General features: G+C 39.0%; 7 protein-coding genes and 2 non-coding genes across 11 annotated transcripts; 5 read left to right on the top strand and 4 right to left on the bottom strand.

The window, feature by feature from the left end:
- Positions 1-1355: 1355 nt before the first annotated feature.
- Positions 1356-3053, top strand: LOC106442879. Of its 2 annotated transcripts, none has more exons than XM_013884511.3 (2): positions 1356-1579; positions 2046-3053. In XM_013884511.3, exon 2 carries the CDS (start codon positions 2294-2296, stop codon positions 2873-2875), a length of 582 nt encoding a protein of 193 aa, XP_013739965.2. In that variant the 5' UTR covers positions 1356-1579; positions 2046-2293; the 3' UTR covers positions 2876-3053. The 2 variants fall into 2 exon arrangements, with proteins under 2 accessions (XP_013739965.2, XP_022572663.2); XM_022716942.2 differs by lacking the exon at positions 1356-1579 and adding an exon at positions 1590-1827.
- Positions 3032-4706, bottom strand: LOC106442856 (deSI-like protein At4g17486). The gene is made up of 4 exons (XM_013884493.3): positions 4281-4706; positions 3714-3975; positions 3555-3622; positions 3032-3480 (listed from the first exon to the last, which is right to left on the bottom strand). The coding sequence occupies exons 1-4, from the start codon at positions 4413-4415 to the stop codon at positions 3190-3192; spliced, it is 756 nt and encodes a 251-aa protein (XP_013739947.1). The 5' UTR covers positions 4416-4706; the 3' UTR covers positions 3032-3189.
- A 218-nt stretch (positions 4707-4924) lies between these two features.
- Positions 4925-6951, top strand: LOC106442900. The gene is made up of 2 exons (XM_013884528.3): positions 4925-5185; positions 5882-6951. Exon 2 carries the CDS (start codon positions 6124-6126, stop codon positions 6694-6696), a length of 573 nt encoding a protein of 190 aa, XP_013739982.2. The 5' UTR covers positions 4925-5185; positions 5882-6123; the 3' UTR covers positions 6697-6951.
- Positions 6710-8668, bottom strand: LOC106442871 (deSI-like protein At4g17486). The gene is made up of 4 exons (XM_013884504.3): positions 8168-8668; positions 7615-7876; positions 7453-7520; positions 6710-7361 (listed from the first exon to the last, which is right to left on the bottom strand). The coding sequence occupies exons 1-4, from the start codon at positions 8300-8302 to the stop codon at positions 7089-7091; spliced, it is 738 nt and encodes a 245-aa protein (XP_013739958.1). The 5' UTR covers positions 8303-8668; the 3' UTR covers positions 6710-7088.
- Positions 8669-8961: 293 nt separating this feature from the next.
- Positions 8962-11319, top strand: LOC106442909 (protochlorophyllide-dependent translocon component 52, chloroplastic). Its single transcript, XM_013884534.3, has 6 exons — positions 8962-9545; positions 9645-9832; positions 9903-9988; positions 10194-10369; positions 10461-10840; positions 10925-11319. Exons 1-6 carry the CDS (start codon positions 9027-9029, stop codon positions 11178-11180), a joined length of 1605 nt encoding a protein of 534 aa, XP_013739988.1. The 5' UTR covers positions 8962-9026; the 3' UTR covers positions 11181-11319.
- Positions 11320-12184: 865 nt separating this feature from the next.
- LOC106442914 (protein DETOXIFICATION 35-like) lies at positions 12185-15680 on the top strand. Of its 2 annotated transcripts, XR_007316974.1 has the most exons (8): positions 12185-12672; positions 13641-14266; positions 14343-14399; positions 14517-14755; positions 14847-14965; positions 15053-15139; positions 15237-15405; positions 15573-15680. XR_007316974.1 is itself a non-coding variant. In XM_013884537.3 (7 exons), the coding sequence occupies exons 1-7, from the start codon at positions 12406-12408 to the stop codon at positions 15309-15311; spliced, it is 1470 nt and encodes a 489-aa protein (XP_013739991.2). In that variant the 5' UTR covers positions 12185-12405; the 3' UTR covers positions 15312-15527. The 2 variants fall into 2 exon arrangements, 1 of the variants encoding a protein (XP_013739991.2); XM_013884537.3 differs by lacking the exon at positions 15573-15680 and having other exon boundaries at positions 15237-15527.
- Positions 15681-15845: 165 nt separating this feature from the next.
- Positions 15846-15929, top strand: TRNAL-CAA. Its single transcript has one exon. It is a non-coding gene; the product is annotated as a tRNA-Leu (tRNA).
- A 522-nt stretch (positions 15930-16451) lies between these two features.
- On the bottom strand, positions 16452-18860 carry LOC106442926 (rRNA 2'-O-methyltransferase fibrillarin 2-like). The gene is made up of 7 exons (XM_013884549.3): positions 18716-18860; positions 18182-18495; positions 18003-18098; positions 17836-17913; positions 17573-17749; positions 16903-16971; positions 16452-16806 (listed from the first exon to the last, which is right to left on the bottom strand). The coding sequence occupies exons 1-7, from the start codon at positions 18735-18737 to the stop codon at positions 16630-16632; spliced, it is 933 nt and encodes a 310-aa protein (XP_013740003.2). The 5' UTR covers positions 18738-18860; the 3' UTR covers positions 16452-16629.
- Positions 17405-17478, bottom strand: LOC125579362. The gene has a single exon (XR_007317375.1). It is a non-coding gene; the product is annotated as a small nucleolar RNA snoR60 (small nucleolar RNA).
- Positions 18861-19324: the final 464 nt, after the last annotated feature.

Below are 19324 nucleotides of genomic sequence, written 5' to 3'. Positions count from 1 at the left end.
TCGATTGAACATGCAAACTAATATATATCGATGAATCTATATCAGAAGGGTGCGATCTACCTTGTTCAGTCGACGGAGACAAATCGCCGTCGTTTGCCGCGGGAATAGCCGTCTGTCGTCGCGGGATTCGCCTTCGCTTCGTCGAGAGAGCAATCGCCTTTCTTCGTCGGGATTCTCTTTTTTTTTCTGCTTCGGTCGAGAATGACCAGTGTTTTACGCGTAACCAAACCGAAAACTCTTCCATCCATTCAAAACACGCCACGTACGCTAAGGATCAAGTCCTAAAAATCCTTAATAACGTATCAATCCTTATTCTTATTAACCAAACAACTATTATTATAATCCTCCTAATCTATGATTAAACGCTAAGGATCCTGCATGTACCTCTGTTGCGGACGCTCTGACGAATAATCAAAATCCAAATACTAAGAGTTACTAACACACTGTATTAGAAACTTTTCTGTTGTGAATCCTTAAGATTCATTCGTGGACGATTGCTATGTGCCTTGTATTCCACCGACCAGAATGCAATTATTTTATAAAACGTAACCAAAATGACGATTAAGTGACAATCCAATACGAAAATAATAGTATATAAAAAAACTCACGCATTTTGCAGTGTCCATTATCCAATCGACAACAAGTGAAATAAGGTGTCCCAGTTTTTGCTACGTGTCTTAGCGACACTTGAGTTTGAATCCACTAAACTTTTTTTTTTTTAAGTTTAAAATCGGGAATCAGTATGTACATATGGTGTTGTGGATGAAACCAATGAAGATCACATCTTGCACTATAAGCACGACAAAGACCATATAAAATCTGTGATTTGTCACATTTCTTGCTGTCGATTTTTCAACCTTGTTTGCAGAGGAAAGGCATGTGAAATCTTGTTTTCTTGGAAAAGCTTATGCAATTCAGGGATTCTTTCAAGATGAATTTGGATAAATTAGGCTAATGATCTTTTGATCCCGGAAAGCTTATCCCTTTCGAATTCAACATCAATGAACCTCAATAATTCACAAGCTTTAAATTGCCTATTGACAAGAGATAGCTCTTGGGCTGGATCCATGACTCAAGGCTCAAAAGGCTCACGTTATAATATTTGTGCTTCTTTCCCTTTTCCTTGCATTAACCAAGGCCAATTGATCGGAACTCGGAAGGGTAACAATTATTCAGTTAACAAACTGCATAAAATAGTTAGTTTAAAAGCTGGAACTGAAATCTCAGCCGTTGGAATGAAACCCCCCACATCGAAATCTAACGGCTGATAGTAGCTCTATTATCGACACACGATGTTGCTAACAAGCCAAGTCCAAATTGGAAACTGATATTAGAAGATCCAAAGTGGCGTGTAGACATCATTCTCCACGTGGCCTAATATTATTGGATAATTACGAGACGGACTACGTTTCCTGTCTGTTTGATCATCTGTTCTTTGTCGTCTCTTGTCTAAACTCTGTCTCTTACTTTTCCTTCTGGATCCAGAAAACAAACAGTATATGTCTGTCTCTCTGAGTATTATCCGATCGTTCTGAGAAGATAACGTAGATCGTTGCCGCTTCTATGCCAACTTGTAGAGGTTTTGGATCGTAGACTTCTATCATCTTATTGTTCCGTTTTATCTTTTCTTTTAAAAGGCTTTGTATATCGTGCGGAAACTTAATTATGCGGATTGAATTTTGATTGATCCAACAAAGATGCAGATCTGATCGCTTTGTACTAGTTTAATCTATCATTACTAGTCTAAATGCAAGAATGGTTATTATGTGAAGTTTGAGGTTTTAATTGATCTTTTGTCTCTTCAGATGTTTATATGAGTTGTTGAAGGTTTGTGTTCTTCCTGACTTTTTTGTTTTTGTAAAATTTATATAAATAATTTTTGATGTATCTCCTACCTTGTCCTCTTAGATTTTTTTTTTTTTTGAACTTATGTCCTCTTAGATTCTTTACAACAACTATTGATCATGTTATTATACAAATTATTATGCATAGGCTTCTTCTGTATTTCTCCTAAAACTAATAAAGAAGTAATTGTCAAAATGCAGAAAATGGGAGAGTCTAAGGGATACGGGAAAGGAGGACGAGTGATTCCAAACGCTAAGTCTGCAAATTCTTACAACGTCTCTCTTCAGTTGTCTCCAGTTGTTTCCTTTTGGGATTGTATTGTTCGCACCATGAGGTATTCCTATATACCCGAGTGGGTGTAGTAGTAGTTCTTGACATCCTTCTACTACAGCAGCCAGTTTTAGTTCAGTTATTTTTAGTTAAAGAGTTATATATAGAGCAAGCAAGTATGGATCACGTTGTGTGCAAGCAAGTTCAACCACTAGCTAGGAAAGGGAAGAAGAAACATAATGGTAAAGATGAATTCGATCGTGTCAAACAAGCTGAGAAGAAGAAGAGACGTCTTGAGAAAGCTCTTGCTACTTCTGCAGCCATCCGGGCTGAGCTGGAAAAGAAGAAGCAGAGGAAACTTGAAGAGCAACAGAGGTTAGATGAAGAAGGTGCTGCAATAGCAGAGGCTGCTGCTCTGCACGTCCTACTGGGCGAAGATTCTGATGATGGTTTCATGCTTGGAGAGGGAAAGTGTTGCAAGATTGATCTGTTTAGAGGTGAAAGAACAAACTATGTTCCTCGCCAGAGTTGCGCAAGCTATGCGGTTCAAGGAGGGATTGGGTTTCAGACGAACGGTTATGGACGTGGAGATAGTAACTGGTCTGTGCCATACAATCCATCCATGAGGGGTGCTTGGGATAACAACAACAACATGGGAATATCTGCAGATTTGATTGCTGCTCAGGTAGTCTCTTCCCTGCACATATCTGAGAACAATGATAGGAACGCTTTTGTCTTCAATAGGATGTTCCAGGGATGATAATTCAGCTGCTATTATTACTTAATTCGCATGTTATTTATTATGCTTTCTTTTCGTGTAGCACTGCAAAGTGCGTTCTGAGTTGTATACATCAATACCCAATGTCATACCTCATTTGTAACTACTTGTGTCACATTTTTCTAAAAGCAGTATGAATATGTTGAAGACTTGCCAGTAACAACCAGCTCAATGGTATTTTCTTATCAAAATCACACTTTTTGCTGAAAGAAATAAAAGATCCAGTGATGGTACAAAAGTAATGGATACAGATGAGGGTACAATGTTGGTACACTTTTCGACCAGTGGATATACAGTTAACCAAATGCACTATGGTGGAGGGGTGCAGAGTCACGGCTCTGTTTTCTCTGCTGATTTGCATCTTCATCTTTGTTATCTATCTCTGTACTAGTGGAGGGTTTTGAAGTGTTGAGTAACCCTTTGAACCAACTACCTTGCAATCTCGAGTTGCCATTGTCTGAACTGGTGAGGGTTCCAGGCCGTTGTTGAGAGCCATTCGAGCCGTTGGTTACGTTTGAGGTAACATTGGAAAGGAAGCGATAAGCCACTTTACTAGCTGATACTATTTCAGTTTTGGCTTGCTTTATCTGCAAAAACCAAATTCACAAGATTAAATAACCATATTGTAGGTTCCAGAGAAGCAAAACGAAAGAGAACCAACCCTCATCGCTGTGTTTCCTGCCACTTCCAAGGCCGTGTCACCAGCATGAGCAAATCGATTCACCCAACCTGTTAAAGAGACAGAAGCCAAACAGTCACATAAACCTCTTCAAGACCAACACACACACATTGGTTCTCAATATGGATTAAAGGGCTTTACCTGGGAGCTTTGGCACGCCAAGTACATCACAGAGTACATCACAGAAGTGATTGCAATTTTTAGACAAGAGATCATACGAATGTCCAGGCCATTCCCTGCTGAGCTCACGCAATATCTGATTCACCATGAAAATGGTGCATTCAGTCTTCCCAAGAACGATTTTCTCACGATAAGTGTACATAGGGTTCTTGCTGCTAGGACAGCTGAATACACCAGTTCCTTGCTCACAAAACCCATAAGACCATTCCTCATCCCCATACACCTGCACAATATTCACCAGAGATGGCAGTCAAAATCATATGCTTCCTTGCGAATCTATAGTCATAGGCACAAGAAAACAACAATACAAAGTTATATACATGTACAAGACTTAAAGTCACAAAAGCATTAGCAGACTAAACATGGAAACAAAAAAGTCAAGCGCTTTAGCACATAATTGGCAACTACTTGTAATGGGAAAGTGGTCAAAGCATCATTGAAGTTTGACAAGTCTCCTCCAGAGAGAAAGTTTATAACTTTACAAGTAAAAACACACAGACTAGATCCTCTGAGTGGAAACTTAATAACCTGAATGGCGCTGTGGAAGATGCCGCCAAGGCGAATACCGTCTTTGAAGAACCTGTTGATCTGGAGGATGGTGTTGTTCGTCTTCTCCGATCCACTGTTGGTCACGTCGTATATGTGTAGAACAACCTCCGTCATGATTACTCACTACCGGAGAGAGAAAACTCGGAACCCTAATTAAGAGTTGGAAGAAGAAAGATTCTCTCTGTGGCTTCTCGGTGGAGATACCAAATCCACTTTCCTTTCAACGAATCCAACTGCTACTAGATCTCTTTCTCTCCGAAGTTACTGTAAAAAAGCAAAATTAGTTTTCGTTTTATCTTCTTCTCAGGTGAAGAAGATGAAGATGAGAGTGCGGCGGCGGTGGTGGTGGTGGGGTCTTACGAAATGACGCTTTTACCCTCGCTTTTCGTGTTTATTTGCTTCTTTACTTGCTGCTCCAGCAACCGACGTGGTTTATGCTTAACCGGATTCTTTTGTAACCGTAATGATAATCTCAGCCGTCGAAACGGACTAAAACCTAAATCGAATCTAACGACTGTTCTGAGATATACGTCACGAGTGCCGGGACCCACCGCACCGGCCAAGTCTCAAAGTCCCAATTGAAAACTTACATTGTAATAAAAGTCAAGAGGATCATTCGACGCGTGGCGTGTATTAATTGGGTCAAATAGAGACGGCTACGTTTTGTTATTTGTCCTATCCTCTCTCATCTTCTCATTCCTTCTTCTTCGTCTCTTTTTATAATACGACTAAAAATCTTTCCTCTTCCTTTTCTCTCGTCTTTCTTCTGCATCCATACACAGCAACTTTACTTACCGTGTTTGAGTCTCTCTCTCTCGATCTCTGTTTAATTCTATTTGGGGGAGGTCTCTGAGGCAAAGCTGCTTCTATGCCATATTGTAGAGGTTTGGATCGAATTTCATTTCTCCACTTCCCCCTAGATTTTTCTCTGAATTTCGATCAGCTTCGGTTGTTTATCTCAATTTATGTGCTTAAAAGTAATTAGTCGATTGAATCCGATAGTTTTATGCTGTGATCCTGCTTAATTGAGGTTAAATTTTGAGTTTTTTTGAGACAGATCTGGGTTCTATCTGTTGCCTTTTTTTTTTGTAATTTGATCCATCAGTGTAGTTTACGCTTCGTGAGGATTAATAAAGGTTCGTAAAGTTTGCCGTGGGTTTGACTCTTTCTATATAGATGCCCTTTGTAATACTCTTAAAGACTTTTTTTTTACATGTTTCCTTGTAGTTTGATACTACTTTGAGCAATTATGGTTTTAGTAATCATCTATAGTTATCAAGTTTCAGTTTCTTTAGGTTTCTTTGGGCTGTTATTGACTTGACTCTGTTAAATCTGTATAAATCGTTAGAAAGATTTAGTTTTCTTACTTCTTTAGGACTTAGGTGTCTTTTTAGGTCCTTAGTACAATTGTGTTGTTGCTTAAAATCATGTCATGTGGATGCTTGGTTGGTTAAGATTTGGTGGCATGTTTGTAGCCTGAAGCTATGTTGTTGTTGTTTTAAAGATTAAGGTTACTGGTTTGTGCGTTTCTCCCTTTTTGCAGCTTTTATAACTAATAAAGAAGTAATTGTCAAATGCAGAAAATGGGAGAGTCTAAGGGGTATGGGAAAGGAGGACGAGTGATTCCAAATGTTATGTCTTCTTACAACGTCTCTCTTCAGTTGTCTCCAGTTGTTTCTTTTTGGGATTGTATTGTCCGCACCATGAGGTATTCCTATATACCTGAGTGGGTGTAGTAGTAGTTCTTGACTTCCTTCCACCACAGCAGCGAGTTTTAGTTCAGTTATTTTTAGTTAAAAAGAGTTATATATAGTAAGGTAGTATGGATAACGCGGTGTGCAAGCAAGTTCAGCCAATAGCTAGGAAAGGGAAGAGCAAGAAACATAATGGTAAAGATGAATTCGATCGTGTCAAACAAGCTGAGAAGAAGAAGAGGCGTCTCGAGAAAGCTCTGGCTAATTCTGCAGCCATCAGGGCTGAGCTGGAAAAGAAGAAGCAGAGGAAACTTGAAGAGCAACAGAGGTTAGATGAAGAAGGTGCTGCAATAGCAGAAGCTGTTGCTCTGCACGTCCTACTCGGGGAAGATTCTGATGACTCATCTCGAGTCATGCTTGGCCAAGAAAAGGGTTGTTTCAAGATGGATCTGTTTACAGGTGAAAGAACCAACTACGTGCCTCGCCAGAGCTGCGCTAGCTACGCGGTTCAAGGGATTGGGTTTGTATCCAACGGTTATGGACTAGGAGACAGTAACTGGTCACCCTTCACGAGGGAGTCTTGGGATAGCAACATGGGAGTATCAGCTGATCTGATCGCTGCTCAGGCTGTCTCATCACTAAGGATATCTGAAAACACTGACAGGAATGCCTTTGTGCTTAAGGGGATGTTCAGGGGATGACAAAAATGCCATGATTTCCAGATTTGATTGCTAAAGTCAGCATTGTTATGATATAAGTTGCGAATAAATGTTGTTTTATTTCGGTGTGAGATTGCTGTGTTGTTTTTTTCACTAAAACGCTAGATTTATACTTTGTTTTCTTTCCTTCCCCTGCAATATTATGGACGCATTGCGAGTTGTATTTATTATACATGTTGAAAACTCATCCTCGTATGTGTATTGAAGCTATTTCCTTAATGGAAACTTTGAAAGATATGATGCTGAGACTTGCTTGGTTACTTGTCATTAACGTGTTGAGAAAAAAAGAGAGATGGGTGATACAAAGTAATGGATACAGTTAAGTAGCTTTTGGTCCTGGGTGGATATGCAATGCAATTAACCAAATGAATGCATTACGGTTGCTGCTGAAACTGTAGAACCTCAGAGTCATGATTTGCATCTTCATCTTTGTTCTCTATCTCTGTGCTTGTGGAAGGTTTCGAAGTGTTTAGCATCCCTTTGAGCCAAGTGCCTTGCATTCTCGAGTTCACATTGTCTGAATTGTTGACGGTTCCAGGCTGTTGTGGTGAGCCATTGCTGCTGTTGGTTACGCTTGAGGTGACATTCGAAAGGAAGCGATAGGCTACTTTACTAGCTGATAGAAGCTCAGTTTTGGCTTGCTTTAACTGCAAAATACCAATTTACAAGATTGAAAAAAATATACTAATAATGATTCCATTTAGGTTCCATAGAAATCAAACGAGAGAAAGAACCCACCCGCATCGCTGTGGTTTCTGCTACTTCCAAAGCTGTGTCGCCAGCATGCGCAAAACGGTTCACCCAACCTGTTAAGGTAGATAGACATAACCCGAACATCACATAAGCCTTCAAGACCAACACACATATACATAACACGGATTACCAAATAATGGGCTTTACCTGGGAGCTTCGGCACACCAAGCCTATCACAGAGTACATCACAGAAGTGGTTGCAGTTTCTAGACAAGAGATCATAAGTATGTCCTGGCCATTCCCTGGTGAGCTCACGGAATATCTGATTAACCATAAAGATTGTACAATCTGTCCTCCCAAGAACAATTTTCTCACGATAAGTGTACATTGGATTCTTGCTGCTAGGACATCTGAAGACACCAGTGCCTTGCTCACAATACCCATAAGACCACTCATCGTTTCCATACACCTTCAGAAAAATTCATAAGAGATGACAATTGAGTTATAAATACAAGCCTAAGACGTAGAAACGTTAATAGTTACATGGAGACCCAAAGTCAAACGCTGGTAGCTTGATTCATAAAATGAAACAGAGCATCACAGATCATAAAACAAAAGATTCTGTGAAAATCAAGATCAGGCATGGTTTGCACATGAAGGCGTCTAAATTGCATGGTTCTCCATACATACATAACAAAAAAAAATCCACTAAATGTAAACATATATATAACCAAGAAGAGAGACATTCTCAATAATATACCTGAATGGCGCTGTGGAAAATGCCGCCTAGACCGATGCCGTCTTTGAAGATCCTGTTGATCTGAAGAATGGTGTTGTTGGTTTTGTCTGATCCAGTGTTGGTCACATCGTATATGTGCACAACAACCTCCGCCATGATCCACTCCCTCCCTACCAGACAAAATTCGAATCTATGGAAATGCAACGTCTTTGTACCAATTCTACTATTCGTAAATGAATGTACAAAACAACTCTTTCTTCTTTCTTAGATTTTGATCTCAAGAGGGAAACTGAGTTTTATTTTATATAATAATAATAATTGTCTATTCAATTCCAGACGTGAGAGATGAAGAAAACTGATCATGCGAGGGTGATGGGGATCCTAAGAAATGACTATCACGCCCTCGCTCTGCTCTCTTCTTTACTTGTGGTTCGAGCAAGCGACATCGTTTTCAACACTCAACCGACGCTCTCTCTCTTCCAGTTAACCGCTTCAATTTCATGCTCTTGTTACTTTTTTCGAAATAGGAGATGATGCTTAAAATTCGAGTATATAACCTCAAAAATATCAAAATCATTACGACAACTATTTTTTATTCTTTCTTTTTTGGCATTAGGACAAAGATACGTTCAGACAATCTGAGCATAATCAACATACCAGACATGGTTTACTTTCACTCAACCCGCCACCACACCGGTTCTCATGTCACGTGACATGTCAGCCGTGATTAAAGGAGGACAAAGTCAACGATTAATCTGAACCGTTGGATTAAAATTATCAACCCAACACAAATAAAAAAAATAAAACTCCTCTAGTTTCCCTCTCCCGTTGTCACAACCACACACAGACACACCACCAAAGACTCTCTCTTCTTCCAACCATGGAAGCTGCTCTTGCAACATGCACTCTTCCATCTCCGCGAATCCTCAAACCAAAGCCTCGATTCAGATGCTCTCTCCCCAATCCAAAACCCATCTCTCCAAACTCACCCACCTTCAAATCCCCACCGCCGTCAAAATCCAACCTTTTCACAACCGCGGTCTCGTCATCACCCGCCGTCGCCCCGACGAACTCCCCGCCGGAACCCGAACCCGGATCGGACTCGTCGTCGGAGAAGTTCGACTGGTACGCTAACTGGTACCCGGTGATGCCCATCTGCGACCTCGACAAGAAGGTTCCGCACGGGAAGAGAGTCATGGGGATCGATGTGGTGGTCTGGTGGGACAGGAACGAGAGCCAGTGGAAAGTTATGGACGACACGTGTCCTCATCGCCTTGCTCCCTTGTCAGACGGGAGGATTGATCAGTGGGGGAGGTTGCAGTGTGTGTATCATGGATGGTGCTTCAACGGTAAGGGTGATTGTAAGCTCATTCCTCAAGCTCCTCCTGATGGTCCTCCGGTAAGTTTGGAACATAAATTCAAAAGTCTTTTTTTTTGTCTTGTTGTCTGAAGAAAACATAAAAGTTAGAGTCTTGATTATGTTGTGCGAACTTATTAGGTGCACACGTTCAAGCAAGCATGTGTAGCTGTTTACCCAAGTACAGTGCAGCATGAGATCCTTTGGTTTTGGCCCAACAGTGATCCTAAGTACAAGAATGTTCTTGAGACCAACAAGCCTCCTTTCATTCCAGAGTTGGAAGACCCATCGTTCACTAAACTCGTGGCAAATCGAGATATTCCCTATGGGTTTGTTATATCCAAACTCTCTCTCTCTCCCTTCTGTGATTGGCTCTTCAGTAAACCTGATACCTTTCAGGTACGATGTGTTGGTGGAGAACCTCATGGACCCGGCTCATGTTCCCTATGCACATTATGGACTAATGCGGGTTGGTAAACCAAAAGGTAATTTTGATAAAATCTGCATTTTCAAAACTGTTTTATCTTATACTCCCTCTGTTTCAAAAATATGCAAGTTTTAGAATTTTCTGTAATTCATTATTTCCAACAATTTTTAACAAATAAAATTTCAGTTACAAATTTGTCTTTCTTGAAGTTTAAAATTTATCATCATTAAGTGATGTACTGAAAATGTAAAATTTTCTTGCAGAGAAAGTGGACAGAGAAGGGGGAAAACCACTCGAGATCACCGTGAAAAGGCTAGACAACGAAGGGTTCTTTGCAAGACAAGAATGGGGTTATGCTAATTTTATCGCACCATGTGTGTACCGAGCTTCCACAGAGCCATTAAGAGAGGAGGATAAGGATTCTATCACATCTGAAAAGGTACAATGCAGAAACTAACATGTATTATGGATTGTCTTGTTTTAGATTCACTTCTCTTTTATCTTCCCTAACCGTATGGTTCTGCATCCAGGGGCCATTGAAGAATCGCAAATTGTCATTGATCTTTATATGCATTCCGGTCAGCCCCGGTCGCAGTAGGTTGATATGGACGTTTCCTAGAAACTTCGGGGTAGCTATTGATAAGATTGTTCCTAGATGGGTGTTCCACATAGGTCAAAACAAGATTCTAGACTCAGACTTGCACCTCCTTCATGTCGAGGAGAGGAAGATACTGGAGAGGGGCCCTGAGAACTGGCAAAAAGCTTGCTTCATCCCAACAAAATCAGACGCCCTTGTGGTTACGTTCAGGAGATGGTTCAACAAGTACAGTGGAGCTCAAGTCGATTGGAGAGGGAAGTATGATCCATCTCTTCTTCCTCCAACGCCTCCTCGAGAACAGCTCTTCGACAGGTTTACTTACTTACATCTTCTTATCTTTTGTCTTTTGTAAACGAAAAAGTACCTTAATGAAAGAGAGTTTTGTTGTTTCTTAAGGTATTGGTCGCATGTGGAGAACTGTAGCAGCTGCAAGAAAGCTCACAAATATCTCAACGCTTTTGAGGTGATCTTGCAGATAGCATCGGTTGCTTTGATCGGAGTTATGGCCGTGACGAAGCAGATTGCGATGTCTAATGTGGCTAGAAGCGTGGTGGTTGTGGCGGCCGTGTTGAGTTTTGCGGCTTCGAAGTGGCTATCGCAGTTCATCTACAAGACGTTTCATTACCATGACTACAACCATGCTCTTGTTTGAAAAATTGTAATGGATTTTGGTGTGTGTACATAACATTTATACATTCATGAACGTACAGAACATCATAGACCGTGTTTAAGGGGCATGTTATGCTGCTCTAAACCAAATAAGTGATCTGGATGCAAATGTTCGGCCTTTATCTTCTGAAGATGATTTTACACAAATTTGGGATGGGCCTTTGCCCTTTGGTGAACTGGGTATGCTCGGTTGCCTTGAAATTTTTACTATGCATTAAAAGTAAAACAAGTCAATGTCTAATGTCAATATGTTATTCTCTTGTTTCGATGACAAAAATTTGAAATTAAAGTCGACAAAAGAAAAAGATTTTGAAATTTATTATGAAACATGGAAATAAATACAATGACGAAGAAGAAGGAAAAAGAAAAGGAAAGCTTGGGACCAAACGGGATTATGTAAACGCAGAACGGAAAAAAAAAAGATTACTTCTCCGACTCTTCTTTCTTCCTATATTATTGATTGCTTCATTTTACCTTACGTTCCGTAACTCACTTTATGGCTTCTAGAAAGCTTTGTAAGCTCAAGAGAAAGGCACCACCTATTTTTAGAAACGACAGCTTTCCACTTTTGGTACCTAATTTCAACTTTGATTCCAGCTTGGGTGGATTAAGCAATTTTCCCAACTTACACACATTATTTTTATTGGCTACTTATTTAACAATTTTCGTGTGAATATTTACCAACAAAAAATTCCCCTAGTAATAATGCTTGTGTCAGTTAACCGACAAAAGAAGAGGAAAAAGCATTAAAGAGAGCTCTGTTTTCATGTTAAGTTTTTGATATGTCAACGTGGTGTCTCATGCACCACCGGTTAGCCTCACCTAACCTATCTACCTTTCCCTCATATGATAACTAAATTACTACAAACAAAATAAACCAAAACAATGCATCAAATTAATACATTAGCTATCAGTTTAAATTTCCAAAGAAAAGAATGTGATATATGTCCATAAAAATGAGTTCATAGTTTTGATCTCATTCATGCATGGTGAACTCTGATCAGTTTATCTATTAAGGATTTACAGATATAATATAATGAACCAATAACAAAAACTTCAGACCGGATTAAACCGGGAGTAGTAAAGGGGGAGAGAGAGAACCACGTGATTCAGCTTTGTTATATATACAAACCAACCCCATATTTAGGCAACCAGCGTTGACTCACACAGACAGAGAAGCGATTGAGGTTTTGAGACTTGTGTAGGAGATGGATCCTACGACGCCGCTACTTTCCCACGGTGGCAAGGGAGTGGAGGATTACGCTCCAGCGAGAACCTGGAGCGATGTGAAACGAGTTTTGTGTACGGAGTCGGCGAAACTGTGGTTGATCGCTGCTCCGATTGGCTTCAACGTCATTTGCCAGTACGGCGTCAGCTCAGTCACCAACATCTTCGTCGGCCACATCGGTGAGGTCGAGCTCTCCGCCGTCTCTATCTCTCTCTCCGTCATCGGCACCTTCTCCTTCGGCTTTCTGGTACTCAAGTCTCCTTCTAGCTCCATGCTTTTCTCTTTGTACATAACACTTCCTTCTAAAACGAGCTAAAAACATGATTAATGGAAGGTTCTTCGTTTTTTTTAATTAAAAGTTAAAAAACGGTTTTTTATATTCTGCTAAAAACTCCATCCCTAAAAACTATTTATTAATCATGCTCTAAGAGCCTAGTTACACTTACAAGGTAGATAAACTTTATACGCATGTACCTAAACATTAATTAAAAAAAATACTAGATATATATACTTCAAATATAATTTTTATGTATACTAATATATTTTGACATATATAAATAGTTTCAGATTATAAAAGGTTTAACTATATAAAAAGAATAAAGATAGTAAACTAATAGTTGTAATCATATTAATACATAAAATAAGTAAAACTAATATAAATAATAATATATAATAATATTAATATTTTAGTTTTTTGAATATTAATACTTAGATTTGTCTAGAATCCGAATATAGAGTAATATTCAACTAACGCTATTTTGCGTCTTAACTATAAAACTATATACAATATAACCTCTTTAAATTAATACTCTATAAATTAATATACACTAAAAATATCTATATAAATTAATACTCTATAAATTAATATACACTAAAAATATCTATAAAATAATATAATTTTATAGTTCCAAATTGAGTTTTTGGTTCAATTAGTATATGAATAAATTAATATCTCTACAAAATTAAAAAAAAATAATAGTTTTGGTGTAATCTCAACATTATTAATTTATAGAGGTTTCACTGTAGTTGCATGGATCAACTAAAGTGCCTAGACAGCATTCTAGAACATTATTCACGATATAGAGTCGAGAAAGATCCTGTGAAACCGAATCTATGTCTGAATTGCATGCGTCGCTATGTTGTTCCAAGATTGTGTTGAGTTGATGAACAGAACTGTTTTAAGTTTAACTAATTGTCGGGTATGAAAATATGCAGCTTGGCATGGGAAGTGCACTCGAAACACTCTGTGGTCAAGCATTTGGAGCAGGTCAAGTCCACATGTTAGGCATTTATATGCAGAGATCCTGGATCATCTTGTTCGTTTCCTGCCTCCTCCTCCTTCCTATTTACATCTTTGCCACTCCAGTTCTGAGACTTCTCGGCCAAGCAGAGGAGATAGCCGTTCCAGCTGGACAATTCACTCTCCTCACCATCCCTCAGCTCTTCTCGATGGCTTTGAACTTCCCAACCTCCAAGTTCCTTCAAGCGCAGAGCAAAGTAACGGTCATTGCTTGGATTGGGTTCATTGCTCTTCTCCTACACGTTGGTATGCTGTGGCTGTTTATCATCGTGTTTGGCTGGGGAACAAACGGTGCTGCTTTGGCGTTTAATATCACCCAGTGGGAAATTACAATCGCTCAGATCGTTTATGTGATTGGTTGGTGCAACGAAGGATGGACTGGTTTATCTTGGTTGGCTTTTAAGGAGATCTGGGCCTTTGTTAGACTCTCCATTGCATCTGCTGTTATGCTTTGTCTTGAAATCTGGTATATGATGAGTATCATCGTCCTTACTGGTCATCTTGATGACCCTGTTATCGCTGTTGGTTCACTTTCTATATGGTGAGTTTCACGTCTTGTAATGCTTAATGTTCAACATTTCTCACGCTTTTGGCTTTTTTTTGTGGGTACGTTTCAGCATGAATCTCAATGGTGTGGAGGCAATGTTGTTCATCGGAATAAACGCAGCTATAAGGTACAATTGTTTTTTTTTTATAATAGTTCTTTAAGAAATGTTTATATCCCAAAATTTTGAAATCCTGTTCTGTTCAGCTGAGTACTACTAACCTTCCATACGTTTGTACTTTGTTAGTGTCCGTGTCTCCAATGAGCTTGGCTTAGGCCGTCCACGAGCAGCGAAATACTCTGTCTATGTCACGGTGTTCCAGTCTCTCCTCATCGGTCTTGTCTTTATGGTGGCTATCATCTTAGCCAGAGACCATTTTGCTATCATTTTCACAAGCAGCGAAGTACTTCAACGTGCAGTATCTAAGCTAGCTTATCTTCTTGGTATAACCATGGTTCTCAACAGCGTGCAGCCTGTTATTTCCGGTAAACAAAATATCTTCTCTTCCATCAAAACCAAACCAAAGGTTTCACCACATCATAACCGGTCATCTGGTTTTATTCATATCTTGTTTAGGTGTGGCTATTGGAGGTGGTTGGCAAGGCTTAGTGGCTTATATCAACTTGGGTAGTTACTACATTTTTGGCCTTCCCTTTGGGTATTTTCTTGGTTACAAAGCAAACTTGGGAGTGATGGTGAGTGCATAAAATAGTAACAGCTTAAATCTTCTGAAAGTAGTGAAATATTTAAAGTAGCTTACAAAGTGTTAACAATGTTTTCAGGGACTTTGGGCTGGAATGATATCAGGAATAGCGCTTCAAACGTTGTTACTGATGTTTGTTCTGTACAAGACAAACTGGAATAAAGAGGTAAGAACCTACACTAAGACACAAAACCATAGCCTATATAACATTGAGATCGAGGAAATGCACCATAAAATATGTAATGAAAAACTGTGATGAACAGGTGGCGGAGACGAGTGAACGTATGAAGAAATGGGGAGGGAGTACTGAAACAAAATCAAAGGAAGTACTTGCGTGATTATTGGGTTTCTCTTTTGTTTAGGCTTTTTGTTTGTTTGTTTTTCTTCCATTGGTGTTTGTATTTTTGTTATTTTCTTAATCAGCCTAAGTAACCAGGGGCGGATGCAGAAGTAGATTTAATAGGGGGCACAACAAAGTTTTTATTGTATTTTTTCTTTCAGTTGGGGGCACTTATATGTACTTACATCATTTGTTAAAGAAAATTTTAAAATTAGTTGGGGGCACGTGCCCCTGTACCCGATGCACTCCGTCCGCCCCTGTAAGTAACAACTGTGCTTTTGTTATTTTCTTCCAAAAGAAGAATAAAAAGTGCAATTGTAACGTTACCAAAATGTCACATGCACATTTTGCTCGCGACTTCAAAATTTATCAAGACTACTTATTTAATTTTCACACGAATCAAGCGACCATGTACTTTCCAAATAAATGTTCAAAGAAATCTTTTATAATTTCCATGTTATTAGTAATTGTGGTGTGGAGAGTAATTGAAGAAGAACGTCATATGCATATATTGAATAATATAAGACAACAAGTCAGGATGGCCGAGTGGTCTAAGGCGCCAGACTCAAGTTCTGGTCTTCGAAAGAGGGCGTGGGTTCAAATCCCACTTCTGACATTTTTGTTAAATATTAATTTTGCATTTGAGTGTTATTATGGAATGGAAGTATGTAACTATGTAAGCGTGTCCGTTCTTCAATTACTTTCTTCTTCAATGACTCCTCATTTTATAACAATTAGACAGCTTGATTTACGTTAATTTGTTTTGACCAATTCCTTTTTATCTGACCATTGACAATTTGACATTCATCAACACGACTACGAGGATGGATGCAATGTTTAGCATTTGAAACTTTGGTCAACAAAAAGTTGAATAAATTATGAGTTCAAACCAGATGCTCTTGTGGTTACATTCACGACATGGTTTCCAACAAGTATAGAGGAATTCAGTTGGATAAGCATTGTTGCAAATTTGGGTCACAACCTGATGTTTGCAGACAGTAACTCGCTTATGATTACAAGTAGAGATACACGTGTTGTACGTTGCTACTTGTCTTTTTAATCTTATTCTTTGTGCACATGGTATGTTATCATGTATTAGGCTTTTTGAGTTTCACTAATTATTGGGAAATTATTAAAATAAGTCTTAACGAAATAAACTTATCAATAAGCAAAACATGGTTTAGGTGAGTTTTCAGTCTCAAATAAAAACACAAAAAAGCCTATTCAGGTTCAAAACGATTACATACGCAATACTGTATTAAAAAAAAACTAAATAAAAATCTGAAGAACCAAATCCCAACACAAGGAAGGAATTTCTAAGCGGCAACCTTGGTCTTCTTAGGTGCACGGTAGGTACCGACGACACAGGCATGATCACGCTCAAATGGCTCAAGCGTCACTTGCTCTGCTGGCTTGAATTGCTCCTGCTGCAACTTCTTCACTTCACTCTGAAACACTGCTTCTGCCGGAACCGTTGAGTCAATACAGTTTGCCTGTTGCAAACAAGAGAGAAAAATTCTTTGAGTAACAATAGAAGAATGAACATTAATTAACATATCAAGAATGAATACTGAAGTGCTGCTACTAACCTTGATCGAGATATTAAAGTGACCTCCTGTTTTGAGGAAGAAGCTTGAGTTCAAAGCCACGATCCTAGCCTAAGGGTTTTTAAAGACGAACAACATTTCATAAAGAACAATTTAAAACATATAGATCATTATATTATACCTGAAACATGGATGGCATTAGCAAACTTGGGGACAACGAATGGTCAATGGCATTATAAACTTATTGTGCCAATTAAATTTTCAAACTAAATTTTTAATGACCAAATTAAATTCTCAACCAGATGGAAAACCAAAACAGATTATTCGGTCATCAGCAAAAAAAAACTGCAATAAAAGTTATATTACGAAATCTTTAAATGACCAAATCAAATTTTATCATATGGAAAACCCAAACCGATCGATCTGTTATACGCAGGAAAAAGAAACAGTAATAAAAGATTTTACTGTGGTTGACAAAAGATGAAACTATAATCCGAAAAGAAACCAATAAAAAAACTATATTGAAGGAAGGAAGATGTTCTTAAGCATCAGAAACTTGGAGTTTGCAACATTACAAAATGTTCTGAAGGGGAATCCAAGTAACATCATCATTTGCCATCATCAGAACATCATTTTAATTTCAAAGCGGTAAAAGTTTTTATAGCAATTTAAAAGACGTGCACACTGATAAGATATAATAAAGGAAGCAAACCTGATCAGGCTGAGCAACATCAGCGAAGACAACATCAACCATGCCGACAAGCATTCTGTATTTAGCAGGATGTCTAGCATCCTCAATGATTGGAATAATATTAGTTCTCTTCTTCGCCATGTTCACCAAATCTCTACCACTTCGGTGAGAGAACTCAACAGCGTAAACACATCCCTCCTACAAAACCACAAACCCAAGTTTATGAGCAACAACATAAAAAAACATGTAAATAACTACAAACATAAAGGATAAGTTGTGCTTACAGGTCCAACAATGTCAGACACGTGAGAGACTGTTGTCCCAGAAGCAGCACCAAGGTATAGAACTTTAGAACCAGGTTTCTACATTGAAACAAATACAAACAATAAATGTATGGACAAGTCACACAACAGGCAGAAACAAATAAGTTCCAAAACAAGATGTGACTTACGATGTAAATGTTATCAACACCACCGAGAATAGCAGCAGCCAACTTTGAACGGAAAGGATTCCACACCCTGTATTCAGTCTTGGTTCCATCCTCATTCTATTTAATTACAATCACAAACCAATTAACAACACTGAAACAAACAAAACTCGAAATAAATCAATAAACCATCAATTATATACCTGAACAGAGATTCTCTTCTCGTTGTAAACAGCCTCACCAGGAACCAAGTTCTTAGTGACAAGAGCATCCTCTTTACCCTTGGCAATGAACACTCCTGGGTGTCTGTGTGGCTCCACAATCACCTTGCTACCTCCCTTCATTCCACCACGTCCTGGTGCTCCTCTACCGTTGCGACCACGCTCTCCTCTACCTCTCATGCCTCTGCCGCTGCGACCACCGCCACGGTCTCCGAATCCTCTTCCTCTTCCTCCAGAACGTCCACCACTGAACCCACCGCCACCACGTCCGCCACTGAAGCCACCACCACCACGTCCTGAACACACAAAACAACGGCTCAATATCTTCCTTAAAACAATAGATCCAATGAAAATAGCGAATACCCATTAAGCATCTAAACTAAAAGGAACAACCTTTATAAACAGTTCAGCTATATACAAAGAGATTCAACTTAAAACGAAAACAGAGCTAGCCGTTCTTAAACTAAAAGCCTAAACGATGGAGACGAAGAAAAGAGCGGCGGCTAGGGTTCTTACCACCAGTTAGAGGAGGTCTCATCTTCGAATTAGGGTTTAGAGACTGCGTATAACGAGAGAAGCTTTCGGAGAGAGGTTATGTCGTTGGGGATGAAGCTGCGCTTGTGACTTTATTTTATACAAGTGTTATTCTAGGGTTTTAGAGGGTTTAGAAGCTGCCCTTTTATTGTTATTTTACGTAAATACCCTTTTCACTTTGGGCTTTTTTGTCCGAACAACCTTTCTTTTTTCAAGGAGATTGGGTTTTTAAATATTTGGGCTTTAATATGAAAGCTGGACGAAAGCCACGATCGAAAAGGGTATCTTTTGTAATGGGTTTGGTCTATTATATAAAACAATACAAAATTGCTCGTTGGTTTTCGAAATTTTACTATCCTCTATTAATAAGAAGTTTTTTTCTACTCAGACCCATAGCTATTCAAGTAGCGTCGCCCCTGCATATGACACATTATGTGTGAAGCCTAAATTATCTTTAGTCTAACCTAAACATAATTTCAACTACTTTTATTTCTCTTGACAGTGTCTTTTTGTTAAAAGATCAAACCCAACTTACTTAAATCTAACGCACTAGAAGATAAACATCATGTCAGCTCAAGTGATCAGTGACTC

This window comes from Brassica napus, chromosome A1 (genome assembly GCF_020379485.1).
Source record: "Brassica napus cultivar Da-Ae chromosome A1, Da-Ae, whole genome shotgun sequence".
Classification (NCBI taxonomy): domain Eukaryota; kingdom Viridiplantae; phylum Streptophyta; class Magnoliopsida; order Brassicales; family Brassicaceae; genus Brassica; species Brassica napus.
Note: the sequence above shows the minus strand (reverse complement) of the source record. Positions and strands in the feature narration are given on the sequence as shown.

Coding starts and splice junctions, on each gene's coding strand:
- LOC106442879 (XM_013884511.3), top strand. CDS start 2,294: ATGGATCACGTTGTGTGCAAGCAAGTTCAACCACTAGCTAGGAAAGGG.
- LOC106442856 (XM_013884493.3), bottom strand. CDS start 4,415: ATGACGGAGGTTGTTCTACACATATACGACGTGACCAACAGTGGATCG. Junction 3,976..4,280: donor TCTTCCACAGCGCCATTCAG/GTTATTAAGTTT, acceptor AATATTGTGCAG/GTGTATGGGGATGAGGAATG. Junction 3,481..3,554: donor CAGGAAACACAGCGATGAGG/GTTGGTTCTCTT, acceptor TGGTTTTTGCAG/ATAAAGCAAGCCAAAACTGA.
- LOC106442900 (XM_013884528.3), top strand. CDS start 6,124: ATGGATAACGCGGTGTGCAAGCAAGTTCAGCCAATAGCTAGGAAAGGG.
- LOC106442871 (XM_013884504.3), bottom strand. CDS start 8,302: ATGGCGGAGGTTGTTGTGCACATATACGATGTGACCAACACTGGATCA. Junction 7,521..7,614: donor TGGTGTGCCGAAGCTCCCAG/GTAAAGCCCATT, acceptor CTACCTTAACAG/GTTGGGTGAACCGTTTTGCG. Junction 7,362..7,452: donor CAGAAACCACAGCGATGCGG/GTGGGTTCTTTC, acceptor GGTATTTTGCAG/TTAAAGCAAGCCAAAACTGA.
- LOC106442909 (XM_013884534.3), top strand. CDS start 9,027: ATGGAAGCTGCTCTTGCAACATGCACTCTTCCATCTCCGCGAATCCTC. Junction 9,833..9,902: donor AATCGAGATATTCCCTATGG/GTTTGTTATATC, acceptor GATACCTTTCAG/GTACGATGTGTTGGTGGAGA. Junction 10,841..10,924: donor CGAGAACAGCTCTTCGACAG/GTTTACTTACTT, acceptor TTGTTTCTTAAG/GTATTGGTCGCATGTGGAGA.
- LOC106442914 (XM_013884537.3), top strand. CDS start 12,406: ATGGATCCTACGACGCCGCTACTTTCCCACGGTGGCAAGGGAGTGGAG. Junction 12,673..13,640: donor CCTTCTCCTTCGGCTTTCTG/GTACTCAAGTCT, acceptor GAAAATATGCAG/CTTGGCATGGGAAGTGCACT. Junction 14,267..14,342: donor GTTGGTTCACTTTCTATATG/GTGAGTTTCACG, acceptor GGTACGTTTCAG/CATGAATCTCAATGGTGTGG.
- LOC106442926 (XM_013884549.3), bottom strand. CDS start 18,737: ATGAGACCTCCTCTAACTGGTG. Junction 18,099..18,181: donor AGAAGAGAATCTCTGTTCAG/GTATATAATTGA, acceptor GTAATTAAATAG/AATGAGGATGGAACCAAGAC. Junction 17,750..17,835: donor TGTCTGACATTGTTGGACCT/GTAAGCACAACT, acceptor GTGGTTTTGTAG/GAGGGATGTGTTTACGCTGT.